Source organism: Salmo trutta, chromosome 36 (assembly GCF_901001165.1).
Source record: "Salmo trutta chromosome 36, fSalTru1.1, whole genome shotgun sequence".
NCBI classification, from domain to species: Eukaryota; Metazoa; Chordata; class Actinopteri; order Salmoniformes; family Salmonidae; genus Salmo; species Salmo trutta.
The window spans coordinates 17,377,556-17,394,305 of NC_042992.1; the positions used below are offsets into that span (position 1 = coordinate 17,377,556).

The window sequence follows — 16,750 nt, forward strand, 5'->3', positions numbered from 1 at the left end:
CAGGTAGGATACTCTGTAGGGGTCCAGGTAGGATACTCTGCAGGGGTCCAGGTAGGATACTCTGCAGGGGTCCAAGTAGGATACTCTGTAGGGGACCAGGTAGGATACTATGTAGGGGACCAGTAGGATACTCTGTAGGGGTCCAGAAGGATGCTCTGTAGGGGACCAGTAGGATACTCTGTAGGGGTCCAGAGGATACTTTGTAGGGGTCCAGAGGATACTCTGTTGGGGTCCAGGTAGGATACTCTGTAGGGTTCTAGAGGATGCTCGGTAGGGGACCAGTAGGATACTCTGTAGGGGACCAGGTAGGATACTCTGTAGGGGACCAGTAGGATACTCTGTAGGGGACCAGTAGGATGCTCTCTAGGGGTCCAGAGGATACTCTGTAGGGGTCCAGAGGATACTCTGTAGGGGTCCAGTAGGATACTCTGTAGGGGTCCAGTAGGATACTCTGTAGGGGACCAGTAGGATACTCTGTAGGGGACCAGTAGGATACTCTGTAGGGGTCCAGCAGGATGCTCTCTAGGGGTCCAGCAGGATGCTCGGTAGGGGTCCAGGTGGGATACTCTGTAGGGGTCCAGGTGGGATACTCTGTAGGGGACCAGTAGGATACTCTGTAGGGGTCCAGCAGGATGCTCTCTAGGTGTCCAGCAGGATGCTCTCTAGGTGTCCAGCAGGATGCTCTCTAGGTGTCCAGCAGGATGCTCTCTAGGTGTCCAGCAGGATGCTCTCTAGGTGTCCAGCAGGATGCTCTCTAGGTGTCCAGCAGGATGCACTGTGTGGCTGGACTGGGCATGTATGGGATACTTTGTTTACTTACATCTGAAAATGACTACTGAACAGATTCACAAATCCCAGACTGTACCTTTACGCCTGGGATATATAGGGGAGACAGTCAGTGAAAAATAATGTAGTTCATTTAGTTTGATGTGAATGGACAACTGTTTGAGTCATCATGCCTGTCATTGCCTATAATCAGATCAAGGGGGCATTGTTGATCAAGGTATCACAGTGAACAGGACCCAAGAGGTGTGTTGACTGTCACTGCAAAGACTAAGCTTTGCACAGTGTTTACCATGTTAATCTGACAGTCAGTTGGTTAAACCTGGGTTAAGGGGGGCTCATTCTAACTGTACCCAACACCCAGTGGCAGTCGGTGCTGTTTAAGATCATGGAGGATGAATTTTTTTGTTTATGAGCATGTCCTTATTTCTATTAGAGCAAATTGGATGACAGTCATTCATATTCCATTCACCCAGTTCAATGTAACATCAATAGGTTTAGGTTACTACATAATACTTTAACTTTCCCTATACCCATCATGAGGTTGTTACAACCTAGTCTACGAATTAAAGTTTACAACGTAGGTGCACACAGGTCCAGAGACAAATTGGAATAATCAAGGTGACACATTCAATACCGCCTTGCACACTCTTGCCTGCATCTAGCTGAACTAGGCTGTAATCATTAGTCCAAACAGTTGCAAAAGAGTTTCTATTGGAGAAATGCAGATAGGTTTATCCCTGTTTCGTTCTGTTTGCTTCCATTTAAGAAATGTTTTTCACTGGAATTGGCAGAATGAATACACCCCTGATCACCTGCACACAAGTTGACTTTCATAGCAGTCACATATGAACAGCATGATCACTTTGCTCGTTGTATAATTCCTTCTCGCATCTACACGCTCTCCTCCTCTCACCTTTTCCCTTCAGTTGTGCACAGTGAAAAAATGTAAGTGTAAGTGAAAAAATTGAACGAAATATAGCTAGTTCGCTTTCTCTCTGCTGCTTCTTAATTTTTGAAGAAATTCATTTGTTCAAAACTGTTCAACTATCGTCTTTCTCTCTCTTTTATGCACTGCAGTGCTAGCTATCTGTAGCTTATGCTTTCAGTGCTAGATTCATTCTATGAGCCTTTGATTGGGTAGACGTGTCAGTTCATGCTGCAATTACATTAATTACTGTGTAAGTCTATAGAAAGGGGTGAGAACTATGAGCCACCTACGTATTATATTAAAGTAAATGTACCCAGAAAAGGACGGAAAATAGCTATCCTTCGGCTTACACCAAGGTGCTACCCCAGAGAGTGCTGTTGAGGCTACTGTAGACCTTTGTTTCAAAGCAGTGTATTTTAATCAGTTATTTGGTGATGTGAATATATTTAGTATAGTCTTATCTAAAAAGTATGTTTCACAACAACAACAAAAAATCACTGAGTAGGAGGGTCCTCCCCTTCCTCATCTGTTGACACCTCTTTGGATTCATCCCAAATGGCCATCTATTCCCTGTACACTGTATATGGAATAGAGTGCCATTGGGGACACACCGTTTGTTCATCTCCAGGGAAAGGAGAGCGGCCTTCTGAGAAAGCCAGATAATGGAACCGAGTATCCTTCTAGCTCAGAGCTTCCCTCTACACAGCCACAGTGATGTAGCCTGGTCCCAGATCTGTTTGTGCTGGCGTGACATGTCCAAAGGAGTGGACAAGAAATCACAAACAGATCTGGGACCAGGCGTACCGTGAGGTGTCCACCACATCAAACTGAACCCTCTCTCTAGACCCATGTCTGTAGACCCAGACCCCTCCCTCTAGCCTAGCACTGGGCCAAAGTCAACACCAACCGTCCCCTTGGTGCCACAGTAAGGCAGTAATCCCACAGTATTATTAGAGGCACCTGGGGAGTCTGAAGACGAAACAGGAAGGAAGCTTTCGGAGGCATTTGTTTTTGCGGTTCCCGCTATAACATGCAAACGCTGGGCTCTTTCCATTACCTTTTTGCTGGGATCAGGCCCGGCCCCAGTCGGAGAGGAGCGGGGACTAATACCCTGTAATTGAATCTGCTGTCCATGCTGTTCCTTTGAGTGTTTATATCAGGCCCCAGCCCAGCTCTCAGCGAAGGATAACTAGCGATAACCCTGGATCCACCCCTCAGTGTCTGCAGCAGGGATAGGCTAACTTTCCCTCCATTCTCTCAGAAGCTGTGAAGGGAGAAAGTGACTTGTTGTAGCTAACAACCGCCCAAATGGGACACGTTTTTGAACAATATGACAGTATTATACTGATCAGTCCTTCTATAAACACATACACACTGTGTGGCTGCTGCCATTCTTCTTCTTTGAGTGTGTGGCGCGCACGTACACATACACACTCACAGTGTAGCTGCTTGAAGTGTATACTGTAGGAGACACACACCCACCCAGAAACAAACGGCTCAACAGAATGTAGTGGGGGGTAAAGTCATAAAACACAGTGACGTGGGGGGGGGGGCACCGCCCCTGGCGGTCTGGTTTGGGGGCGGTGAAACCCCATCTCTGACGCACGTCTCTTCCTCCCCAAGGAGCTAGCCTCAGCTTTTGAAAGGGTGCCAATGTTTTCTTGGACCAACTTTTTTTTTTCATATGTTTCAGATGGGGAAACACTTTTTCAGCACTTGTACCCTTTTTCTATGAGGGGAGGCTCACTAAAAGGGGGTTGCAGGCTTCAGTTTAGGTGAAGTGTTTTGGATTTGTGTGTCTAACAGTAAAAACCTTGATGGCCGTAGATTGATCTGTTAGTCTGCCCCTGGTTATGCTGAGAACTGCCATGTTTTTGTGGCAACTTAGAAATCTTCCCTCGTCATTAAAAAGACCACAAAATTCAGTTTATAGCAGACGAGCCCCCTTCCCTTCACCCTATTAGGAAGCAGTGTTGAGTTAAAGCTTTTGTGGATTAAACTGGTTACTGGAAGTGGAAGATTGTCTGGCTTAAAGCACATGGCTCTGTCCGTGCCTTGCAAGGACTGTGCTGTTTGAGAAGGTTGTGAATGGGACAGTGTACACACACACAGCCAACTACACCACATACGTATTGTTTCAAACATGGAGTAGCCTTTCTATGTCCCACCCTCAGCAGACCCTACTTCCCAAGGCTATGCTTAGGGACCCTTTGCGTCCCATCTGGATCATAATCAAAGAAAGAGAGATCTTTTTCTATCAGGTGGTGCAGGTAATGCAGCTAGTAGTAGTTTCTGACTGGGACTGCTGTGCTTGTTCCGTCTTGGCAGAGCCCCGGTGCTGGTGGCGTTGGCACTGATCGAGAGTGGGATGAAGTATGAGGATGCCATCCAGTTCATCAGACAGTGAGTATCCCCCCTCTCTTCTTCCTTCCTTCCAGTTGTACAACTGACTACATATCCCTCCCTCCCTCCTTTCCTTCCCATCTCTCTCTCTCCCTCCCTCCTTCTCTCAGTTGTACAACTGACTATGTACCTTCCTTCCATAGGTATCTCTCTCTCTCTCTCTCTCTCTCTCTCTCTCTCTCTCTCTCTCTCTCTCTCTCTCTCTCTCTCTCTCTCTCTCTCTCTCTCTCTCTCTCTCTTTCTATTCTTCTTTTCTTTTGTTCTATCAAGCCATTGCTTGATCAGCATCTACTGCAGTAATGTTATGCAACTTCCCACTGGGCACACACTGGTTTCCATGTCATTTCAATTCAATTACGTTGAACCAGAGGTGGGACTAAGTCACTATTATTCGAGTCACAAGCAAGTTACAAGGTCCTATTGTTCTGGCAAAGAGAAAATAAAACAATCGCTTTCTGGTCGCTAATCTAGATATATTAGCCCGCCTTTGCTCGCCAATGTTGATGCTTGGTCATTGGTCAACAGTCAAGATGCGCAACTTTTTGGTTCTGAGGCACAGATTATGTTTTTGAAACAAGAATTTAGTGCAATGCCATAGGCCTATGTTAGTGAGCAGATCGAAGAAGCAAATGTAAAGGTAGAAAATACAAAAATGGTAGGCTATATGTATTTTTCACATTCAGTTTCACCCCCCCCCCCAAAAAAAAAAACCTTCTCACTGTGCTAGCTCACCCGACCTGTGTTGATTGACAGTTTACTTGTCCAATCAGTGTCCCGAGTGTGCGTTTCACTAGCCAATTAGGTTTTTTGCAAGTGCGATACTGTTTCTGGCTGCATGGAGTAGCTTAATCCACAGAGACTGTGCCACAAAATGAGCGACAAAACGTTACAAAACCTGGCCATAGAATTTCAAATTATCAGTCTCAAGTCAAAGTCGAGTCCCGAGTCTTAAGGCTCCAAGTCAAGTCTCAAGTTATTTTATTTTCTACCAAGTCGAGTCTCAAGTCCATTTCATGGGACTCAAATCCACACCTCTGCGTTAAACCAATGTGGAATAGACATTGAATTGACGTCTGTGCCCAGTGGGTTGTTGCTCTTGAGTAATATTACATTCATCGACATGGCCGTCAGACAAACTATTCTTTGACTATGATTAAATGACTTATGTATCTGTATTTGTTTGATTAAATGGCCCTATGATGAGAGGATTTCAACCTCTTCAGAATCAGAGTAGGTATTTTGATCTAGGGCTGGGCAATATGGCCTAAAAATCACATCTTGATTTTTTTTCTTCTAATTTATGGGCGATTCATGATATATATCAATTCAGGGGGCTTCATTGGCATGGGAAACATATGTTTACATTGCCAAAGAAAGTGAAATGGATAAACAAAAGTGCATTTTTTTTTTTTAATGTATCTTGATTTTCTCTAATTAAGCTTTGTTGCACAAATAACGGTAGATGCACTACATTTCCAACAGTCAGGAATAATATAAAATTATACCTAGGCTAAATATACTGAACAAAAATATAAAATGCAACAATTTCGCTCTCGCTCTCTTTTTATATACAGTTGAAGTCGGAAGTTTACATACACTTAGGTTGAAGTCATTAAAACTCGTTTTTCAACCACTCTACAAATTTCTTGTTAACAAACTATAGTTTTGGCAAGTCGGTTAGGACATCTACTTTGTGCATGACACAAGTAATTTTTCCAGCAATTGTTTACAGACAGATTTTTTTCACATATAATTCACTGTATCACAGTTCCAGTGGGTCAGAAGTTTACATACACTAAGTTGACTGTGCCTTTAAACAGCTTGGAAAATTCCAGAAAATTTTGTCATGGCTTTAGAAGCTTCTAATGGGCTAATTGACATCATTTGAGTCGGAGGTGTACCTGTGGATGTATTTCAAGGCCTACCTTCAAACTCAGTGCCTCTTTGCTTGACTCAATGGGAAAATTGAAATAAATCAGCCAAGACCTCAGAAAAAAATATTGTAGACCTCCACAAGTCTGGTTCATCCTTGGGAGCAATTTCCAAATGCCTGAAGGTACCACATTCATCTGTACAAACAATAGTATGCAAGTATAAACACCATGGGACCTGTGGTTCATTCTGTCTCCTAGAGATGAATGTACTTTGGTGCGAAAAGTGCAACTCAATCCCAGAACAACAGCAAAGGACCTTGTGAAGATGCTGGAGGAAACAGGTACAAAAGTATCTATATCCACAGTAAAACTAGTCCTATATCGACATAACCTGAACGGCCTCTCAGCAAGGAAGGAGCCACTGCTCCAAAACCGCCATAAAAAAAGCCAGACTATAGTTTGCAACTGCACATGGGGACAAAGATCGTACTTTTTGGAGAAATGTCCTCTGGTCTGATGAAACAAAAATGGAATTGTTTGGCCATAATGACCATCGTTATGTTTGGAGGGAAAAAGGGTGAGGCTTGCAAGCCAAAGAACACCATCCCAACCGTGAAGCATGGGGGTGGCAGCATCATGTTGTGGGGGTGCTTTGCTGCAGGAGGGACTAGTGCACTTCACAAAATAGATAATTTTCCTTTCACATGATGCTATGTGGATATATTGAAGCAACATTTCAAGACATCAGTCAGGAAGTTAAAGCTTGGTCGCAAATGGGTCTTCCAAATGGACAATGACTCCAAGCATACTTCCAAAGTTGTGGCAAAATGGCTTAAGGATAACAAAGTCAAGGTATTGGAGTGGCCATCACAAAGCCCTGACCTCAATCCTATAGAAAATATGTGGGCAGAACTGGAAAAGCGTGTGTGAGCAAGGAGGCCTACAAACCTGACTCAGTTACACCAGCTCTGTCAGGAGGAATGGGCCAAAATTCACCCAACATATTGTGGGAAGCTTGTGGAAGGCTATCCGAAACGTTTGACCCAAGTTAAACAATTTAAAGGCAATTCTACCAAATACTAATTGAGTGTATGTGAACTTCTGACCCACTGGGAATGTGATGAAAGAAATTAAAGCTGAAATAAATCACTCTCTACTATTATTCTGACATTTCACATTCTTATGATGATCCTAACTGACCTAAGACAGAGATTTTTTACTAGAATTAAATCTCAGGAATTGTGAAAACTGAGTTTAAATGTATTTGGCTAAGGTGTATGTAAACTTCCAACTTCAACTGTATACTCAACAAAAATATAAACGTAACATGCAGCATTTTCAGAGATGTTACAGTTCATATAAGGAAATCAGTCAATTGAAATAAATTCATCAAGTCTGTCTATGAAAATGCTATTTTTCTTACACATTTTACCAAAACCATGCACATCCACTAATAATGACAAACTTCTGGTAGCAGGCATTATAGAAAATGAACACAGGTCTCATAAACAATCTATCAAGCACAATCTCACGTGCTAGTGAGTAGCCAGATAATCTTTTTATTTAAAGTCTAGCCAACTTGGATGTAGGTAGTAGAACTGTATAGACGGGTTGGTTGTTAGGCAACAAAACCAACGCGTGCGCAACTGTGGGGCAAAACAGACGTGTTGGCTTAGAATGTTGACAACATATAAACTATATTTTGTCTCCAATATTTATTGAAAACATAAATACATTTGCACAATGAGCACTTGTCTCTCACATACATTGTTACAGTTGTTGGTTAGCTCGCGAATTTCTGCCATATTAGCATAGACATGACATCAGTCAAAACACCTCAAAACAAGACATGGTATCAAGAACAAGATGAAACGAGCTGAAATTAGCCACTTATGATTCCCCACATGGAAGTTTGTTGCCATTTGTTGCCATCTGACCATCCGAATCACAACAATTCATGGATTACTACCACATTGAAGTGTGCACATTGTTTTTGTGATGTTGCCAGCTAACCCATGTATGAACACACCCTCCTGTCCATCACCAACTGTTTGAACAACAGCCTGCTCACTATGTTTAGATGTTGAACTCAAGGGGCCTACTTGGATAAGAAGATTTCTCAGAATGAGAACAGGTTGCCAATTCCTTATATAAATGTGTATTTTTTTACAGGAAGCGCAGAGGGGCGATCAACAGCAAGCAGCTGACCTACCTGGAGAAGTACCGCCCCAAACAGAGACTGCGCTACAAAGACCCACACATCTTCAAGAACAAGTGCTGCATCATGTGACCCCCATTTCCACCCTCAGCCAATCAACTGCCTGCCACCTGATCGATCTGACCCAAATGGATAACGATGATGGACGAGTCCACAGCCAATGCACTTTGTGACTGAACTATGAGAACTATGAATCATGAAATGAGCTAAGCAGCTCCACCAAGGGAAGGGTGTGATGAGTCTCCCTGGTGCCTAAAGATGGCTCTTACTGAGGGGGCCGATGGATCAAGCCCTCCTTGAATCTGACTTTTTATCCAAGAGCCAGCCGGAGGTAGCTTGGAATGGATGGTGGATGTGGCACAGAACGTTGATACTCGCCACATTGAACTCCATCATCACCATGGGGTTGTGCCTCGCTGCAAATTATTTGACTTGCAGTTGACTTTGTCATTGTACCTCCAACGCCCCCTTGCTACCAAATGGTGGTAACGCCTCAAATCATTGTCTGAAAGAGAGACAGCTTTAGCTGTATGAATATGAAACCAATGTGAATCATGGGGGGGGATGTTTGTGCCTGGTTGCCCTTTCTCTCCCTGCCTACAGTAGGGGGACTGAGCTGTTTTCTGTTCACTCCTTGTTCCAAGGTTAATGCTATCCGGAATCCTTGGGACATCCTTAACCCTTACCTAACCCCAACTCCAACCATAACCCTTACCTAACCCCAACTCCAACCATAACCCTTACCTAACCCCAACCCCATCCTTAACCCTTACCTAACCCCAACCATAACCCTTAACATTTTACATTTAAACTTGAATAGAGAGAAATAGTAATGGCGTCTTTTGTAGCCACTAACTCTGCCGTGGTTCGTTGGACAAAGCCTATGGGGAAATGAATGCCGTTTTGTTGGGTTTTTGGATAAACGCCGAAAATAAAGTCTGTGGTAAACACCGGCTTAGAACACAACGTACAAGATCTCCTATGAGATCATCTTCATCAGCTAATGTCACTTTTTGTGAATTTTGAAGCATTTATGTAATCAAAAAGCACATAAAGGCTTCATCTATAAAGGTCATGTTAACTGACTGATATTATCTCATAGAACAAAACATATAAAATCTCCTAAGCCTGTGTTAACCCTGACCTTATTTTTGGCTTCTATCCCAAAACCCTATTCTTTCCCCATTTAATTTTCCACATAGGCTGTGGCTGAACGAACCTAAGGTAGCTCATTTCCGTTTTTTAGGACTACAACCTGGCAAGCTCTATGGGGTGACGTCGGAGTTGGACGTCCCAAGGATACCGGATAGCAAAGACCCTTGTTCCAATGCCCTGATAATGTGTTTACTGTAATATATTTTTGTCATGATGCTACTTTCTAGCTTTAATATTCAGTGGTCTTGCAGATGAGAACAGGTGGGAAGGTTATAGGAATAAGGTGGGGTGCACTTGGATGATAACCAACAGGTTTATTTGTACTGTACCTACACTATGTAATTGATGTTAGGACAGGTAGGACTATTCACTTACACTGGCTCATGTGGCAAATTGGTGTATGGGACGAAGTAGGGTGAAGTTGCCCCTAGACGCTGATCGTGGGTCAGTTTAGCATTTTCCCCACTAATGGTTAAGGTTAGGATTGGTTGAGGGTAAGCTGATCCTAGATCTGTACCTAAGGGACACACCACCCCAGAGCGTATGGGACATACACTGTGAGTGGAGCACACTTGGGTGGCTCTATGTTCATAACCTGTACTGAAACGTGACCCTCTTTCTCTCTGCACCATGCTTTTTGTTACATGGAAGCTGTAGGCTGAATCTACCCACATGGAGTAAAATGCTGTTGCTGAAGTTTAGGGTCACAGTGGCCTGTCGAGGGCACTTTGATTTAACCCACCCGCCCCCATCTGCATAGCTGGTTAGGCCTACGCAAAATGAATGCACATCATGAATTGTTGTTTTCTAGTTACTAGCCCAGTTTCTCTGATATCAGGTCAACTCTTGTACAGGTGTAGTTAGTTTACACCTCACCAGACAGACACACAGCCTTGTCTCTGTTCTCCGCATTGAAGTCGCCTTCTGTCAGCCTTTGAAGAAACCACCTTCAGTTGTATAGAAATAATAAAATATTTCAGTCATCCACTGTCCATTCCTGGTACTGTCTGGTGTGATGAGTAGAGCTGAGTGGGAGTGTTGTGTGATGTATTGTGTAAGAGTGTGAATGAGGCCCGCCAGTAAAGGTCATCCACTGTGTTTTAGTGAATCACTACTTTCATTACTCCCTCTTGAAGCAATGCTACCACCGGCTGGACGCAGTGTGTGCATTTCAAACTGTTCTTGATGGACTCAATCCAAAATACTTTTATATTATTAATAAATCAGGGTATGACAAAATAGTCTTGTTATGAAAGTCATATTTGGATCTCTGAGCAGTAAAAATACCTGTTTTGCCAAGTAGATGGAAGGATACATTTTTACATTTTAGTCATTTAGCAGACGCTCTTATCCAGAGCGACTTACAGTAGTGAATGCATACATTTCATACATTTTTTTTTCTTCTCCGTACTGGTCCCCCGTGGGAATCGAACCCACAGCCCTGGCGTTGCAAACACCATGCTCTACCAACTGAGCCACACGGGATAGAAAGATAGAAATGTGATTAGTTAAATATGTTGGGTAAGATTGGAAAACGGCCACATTGGGATTCAAACTTGCAACCTTGTGTCATAGCCTACATTTAACGCCCTCCCTCCATTCACCTCCCTTTTCCAAAGACAGTACAGTATGCCTTTATTTAGCCTGCAAAATCATTTAAAAAATTGAGGCGCACGCTTCGTAAACTGGTGTGGACTAACAGTGAAGTGCTTACTTATGGGCCCTAACCAACAATACAGACGGAAAGAAACGTTAAATGCGTAATAAGATACACATTGAGTAACGATAAGTTGGCTATATACAAAGGGTACAAGTACAGAGTCTGTGCAAAGGTATGAGGTAATTGACGTAGATATGTGTACATATAACTAGGAGTAAAGTGACACATGGTAAACAGTAGCAGCAGTGTATGTAACAAAGTTAGCCCCAAAAGGGTCAATGCAGACAGTCTGCATAGCTATTTGTTAACTATTTAACTAACTACAGTACCAGTCAAAAGTTTGGACAGCTACTCATTCAAGACTTTTTCTTAATTTTTTACTATTTTCTACATTGTAGAATAAAAAATATGGAATCATGCAGAAACCCAGAAAAGTGTTAAACAAATCAAAATATATTTGAGATTCTTCAAAGTAGCCCCCCTTTTCCTTGATGATGGCTTTGCGCACGCTTGGCATTCTCTCAACCAGCTTCATGAGGTAGTAACCTAGAATGCATGTCAATTAACAGGTGTGCCTTGTTAAAAGTTCATTTGTAGAATGTATTTCCTTCTTAATGCTAGCTAGAACAAAAGTGTTAATAAGATTAAAATTCTTTAAAAAGATTTAAAAGCAATACAAATAAGTTGTCCAGTAGGCATCTACAGAGGGAGCTAAGAGCTGTGTTAGTCATTTCCCAGCAACTTCAGTAAAAAGGCAGAAGATAGCCCTATTTGAAAAAAACCAAGTCCATATTATGGCAAGAACAGCTCAAATAATCAAAGTGAAATGACAGTCCATCATTACTTTAAGACATGTAGGTCAGTCAATATGGAAAATTTTAAGAACTTTGAAAGTTACTTCAAGTGCAGTTGTAAAAACCAAGTGCTATGATGAAACTGGCTCTCATGAGGACCGCCACAGGAAAAGAAGACCCAGAGTTACCTCTGCTGCACAGGATAAGTTAATTAGTTACCAGCCTCAGAAATTTCAGCCCAAATAAATGCTTCAGAGTTCAAGTAAAAGCTACATCTCAACATCAGCTGTTCAGAGGAGACTGTGTGAATCAGGCATTCATGGTTGAATTGCTGCAAAGCAACCACTAGTAAAGGACACCAATAAGAAGACTTGCTCGGGCCAAGAAACAGCAATGGACATTAGACCGGTAGAAATCTGTCCTTTGGTCTGATGAGTCCAATTTTGAGATTTTTCGCTCCAACCACTGTCTTTGTGAGACGCAGAGTACAGTCGTGGCCAAAAGTTTTGAGAATGACACAAATATAAATTTTCACAAAGTCTGCTGCCTCAGTTTGTATGATGGCAATTTGCATATACTCCAGAATGTTATGAAGAGTGATCAGATGAATTGCAATTAATTGCAATGTCCCTCTTTGCCATGCAAATGAACTGAATCCCCCCAAAACATTTCCACTGCATTTCAGCCCTGCCACAAAAGGACCAGCTGACATCATGTCAGTGATTCTCTCATTAACACAGGTGTGAGTGTTGATGAGGACAAGGCTGGAGATCACTGTCATGCTGACTGAATTCGAATAACAGACTGGAAGCTTCAAAAGGAGGGTGGTGCTTAGAATCATTGTTCTTCTTCTGTCATCCATGGATGACGGCACAAGGAAACATGTGCTGTCATCATTGCTTTGCACAAAAAGGGCTTCACAGGCAAGGATATTGCTGCCAGTAAGATTGCACCTAAATCAACCATTTATCGGATCATCAAGAACTTCAAGGAGAGCGGTTCAATTGTTGTGAAGAAGGCTTCAGGGCGCCCAAGAAAGTCCAGCAAGCGCCAGGACCGTCTCCTTAAATTGATTCAGCTGCGGGATCGGGGCACCACCAGTACAGAGCTTGCTCAGGAATGGCAGCAGGCAGGTGTGAGTGCATCTGCACACACAGTGAGGTGAAGACTTTTAGAGGATGGCCTGGTGTCAAGGGCAGCAAAGAAGCCACTTCTCTCCAGGAAAACATCAGGGACAGACTGATATTTTGCAAAAGGTACAGGGATTGGACTGCTGAGGACAGGGGTAAAGTCATTTTCTCTGATGAATCCCCTTTCCGATTGTTTGGGGCATCTGAAAAAAAGCTTGTCCGGAGAAGACAAGGTGAGCGCTACCATCAGTCCTGTGTCATGCCAACAGTAAAGCATCCTGAGACCATTCATGCGTGGGTTGGTTGCTTCTCAGCCAAGGGAGTGGGCTCACTTACAATTTTGCCTAAGATCACAGCCATGAATAAAGAATGGTACCAACACATCCTCCGAGAGCCACTTCTCCCAACCATCCAGGAACAGTTTGGTGACGAACAATGTCTTTTCCAGCATGATGGAGCACCTTGCCATAAGGCAAAAGTGATAACTAAGTGGCCCGGGGAACAAAACATCGATATTTTGGGTCCATGGCCAGGAAACTCCCCAGACCTTAATCCCATTGAGAACTTGTGGTCTAACCTCAAGAGGTGGGTGGACAAACAAAAACCCACAAATTCTGACAAACTCCAAGCATTAATTATGCAAGAATGGGCTGCCATCAGTCAGGATGTGGCCCAGAAGTTAATTGACAGCATGCCAGGGCGGATTGCAGAGGTCTTGAAAAAGAAGGGTCAACACTGCAAATATTTACTCTTTGCATCAACTTCATGGCTTTTATTGACAATTACTTTGACACTTATGAAATGCTTGTTATTATACTTCAGTATTCCATAGTAACATCTGACACAAATATCCAGACACTGATGCAGCAGACTTTGTGAAAATTAATATTTGTGTCATTCTCAAAACTTTTGGCCACGACTAGGTGAACGGATGATCTCTGCATGTGTGGTTTCCACTGTGAAGCATAGAGGAGGTGGTGTGGGGTGCTTTGCTGGTGACAGATTTATTTTGAATTCAAGGCACACTTGATCAGCATGGCTACCACAGCATTCTGCAGCGATACGCCATCCCATCTGGTTTACGCTTAGTGGGACTATCATTTGTTTTTCAACAGGACAATGACCCAACACACCTCCAGGCTGTGTAAGGGCTATTTGACCAAGTAGAGTGATGGAGTGCTGCGTCAGATGACCTGGCCTCCACAATCACCTGACATCAACCCAATTGAGATTATTTGGGATGAGTTGGACCAGAAAGCTAAGGATAAGCCTCCAACAAGTCCTTAGCATATGTGCGAACTCCTTCAAGAATGTTGGAAAAGCATTCCAGGTGAAGCTGGTTGAGGGAATGCCAAGAGTGTGCAAAGCTGTCAAGACAAAAGGTGGCTACTTTGAAGAATCTCAAAAATAAAATAGATTTTGATTTAACACTTTTTTGGTTACTACATGATTACACGTTATTTCATAGTTTGTGTTTACTATTATTCAATGTAGAAAATAGTAAAAATAAAGAAAAACCCTTGAATGAGTGGGTGTGTCCAAACTTTTGACTGGTTCTGTATTTAGCAGTCTTATGGCTTCAGGGTAGAAGCTGGTCCTGTTGGTTCCAGACTTGCTGCATCGGTACTGCTTGCGTGCAGTAGCGGACAGAACAGTCTATGACTTGGGTGGCTGGAGTCTGACCATTTTTAGGGCCTTCCTTTGACACCGCCTGGTATAGAGTTCCTGGTTGGTAGGGAGTGCGATTTCTTATAAGTGTCCAGGTTGGTGTCCCGCTCCTTGAAAGCGGCAGCCCTAGCCTATAGCTCAGTGCTGATGTTGCCTGTAATCCATGGCTTCTGGTAGGGATATGTACGTACCGTACTGTACATCGACGACATCGTCGATGCACTTATTAATGAAGCCGGTGACTGATGTGTTAAGCTCTTCAATGCCATCGCATGAGTCCCAGAACATATTCAAGTCTGTGCTAGCAAAACGGTCCAGTATGTAGCATCCGAGTCATCAGACCACTTCCATATTGAGTGTGTCACTGGTACTTCCTGTTTGATTGTAAGCAGGAATCAGGAGGATAGAGTTATGGTCAGATTTGCCAAAAATGGAGGGCGAGCTTTATATGAGTGTGTAGAGTAAAGGTTATCATGAGGGTTTTTTTTTCACCTCTAGTTGCACACATGACATCCTGTAAACTGCTCCCACAGACCTTTCACCCAATCAATCAATTCATCCCCAACTTCCTCTGTGGCAACTAGTGACGACACAGCCAAAGTCAAATCCAGCCTATTTCTACAGTTTCTTAAAATCAGATTTTTATCCACACTGGTAAACGTATGCCTAACCCTCTTAAATTAAGTTTGTATTTTTACGATGGCCAATTGATTTTGTGAGTATGATATCTAGTGGAAATTCATCAGTTATTTTACTCAATGTGGGCAATCAGAACGTGGAAAGATGAGACGTTCGCACCAGATATAAACAGAGCTCTTGAAAGCCCGTTACCTCAGGTCAACCCCCATAAGTCTACTACGAGGTCAAGACACAAGTCCCCCCCCAAAAAACTGTCTCACTTGTCTGTGTAGGGGCCCACACATTTCAGCCCTCCATGTCACCCCAACTCTCCTACTCAGCTGGCAGGTCCAGGGCCCCATGGTCCCTGTGCTGTTTCCCTTCCTAACCTTCCCCAGATAGTAGGGAGACTCTGGGCTAGCATGGGAAGACTACGTTGGGTTTAGATTCCCAGGCTGTGTCCCAAATGCCAACTTGATCCCCCTATAGGCCCTGGTCAAATGTAGAACACTATATAGGTAATTAGGCCACAGCTACCCGTGGACCCAGCACTGACCCAGGACTCAGTGAGATCTAGGTGGGTGCTCTGCTCCTCATCCAGTAAAGGTTGCCTGTATCTATTAACCAGAGGACTGACTTTGTAACACTATCCTCCTTGTGACTCACTCACAGCAGGGAAAACCCCCTCAGCAGTACTCAATCTAATAGATTACATGTACTGCTGTTGAATGTACCCACTGTTAGGGAGACTGCATTGCTTGAGGGCCGGGTCTTCTCCACTTGACATGACCAAATCTACAGGTTCTCGTAAGTGTCCGCCTCTAAGGCACATTCTTTTGCAACGGGGGGAGAAAAAAAAATGGTGTTCATACTGAAACCAGTTCATATAGTACCTTCCAGTTTCAAAATGTTTATTCCCTTCTGAACACAACCCTGGGGGTGTGTTCACTCCTAGTCCTTCCTGACAGATACTGAACACCGAGCTGCAGCCTTTCAGGCCATTATTTACAGTAAGGGCTTTATTCAACCTGGATCGCTGAAGTGTTAATATAAATGAAGGTCATTTCCGATTGAGACGATATATGCAATCTCAGCTAAAGCAGGAAGATTGCCTTTAAAATGTCATAATCACACCAACAGATTTAATAGAGCCCTAACTCACCCAGTTCTGAATCTATTAAACCAAATTGAATCTCAGAATACCCCTCTAGCTACAGAGTTAGATTCCATTCCTGGTCTCATTGATGTATCTACTTACATGGTTGTTTAATTATTCAATTGTACAAAAAAAAGGAGATGAATTATTCATTCTGGGTGCTTTCCTTGCCTGAGTTTTCTGTAAGTTAAGCAACTCAGCAAGCAGATTTAGAGAAAAGTAAGCCTCTTATCATCAACTTTCTCCATGGTCTCCACTTTCCATCTCAGTTTCAAACACAAGTTAACAAAACAAATGTGTCAGTGAAGTCTCTTAAACTAGAGGGAACTACACACTGGATGTAGTAAAAACAACATGGGC

At 43.2% G+C, this 16,750-nt stretch overlaps 1 protein-coding gene across 4 annotated transcripts in view; it reads left to right on the forward strand.

The window, feature by feature from the left end:
- The window catches only part of LOC115175556 (protein tyrosine phosphatase type IVA 3), a 57,213-nt gene extending 46,857 nt beyond the window's left edge, over positions 1-10,356 (forward strand). For all 4 annotated transcript variants that reach the window (XM_029734855.1, XM_029734856.1, XM_029734857.1 and 1 more), the window contains exons 5-6: positions 4,043-4,117; positions 8,164-10,356. In XM_029734855.1, the coding sequence (XP_029590715.1) occupies positions 4,043-4,117; positions 8,164-8,281 (193 nt within the window). In that variant the 3' untranslated portion in view covers positions 8,282-10,356. The remainder of the gene's footprint in view (positions 1-4,042; positions 4,118-8,163) is intronic.
- The last annotated feature ends 6,394 nt before the right edge of the window (positions 10,357-16,750 follow it).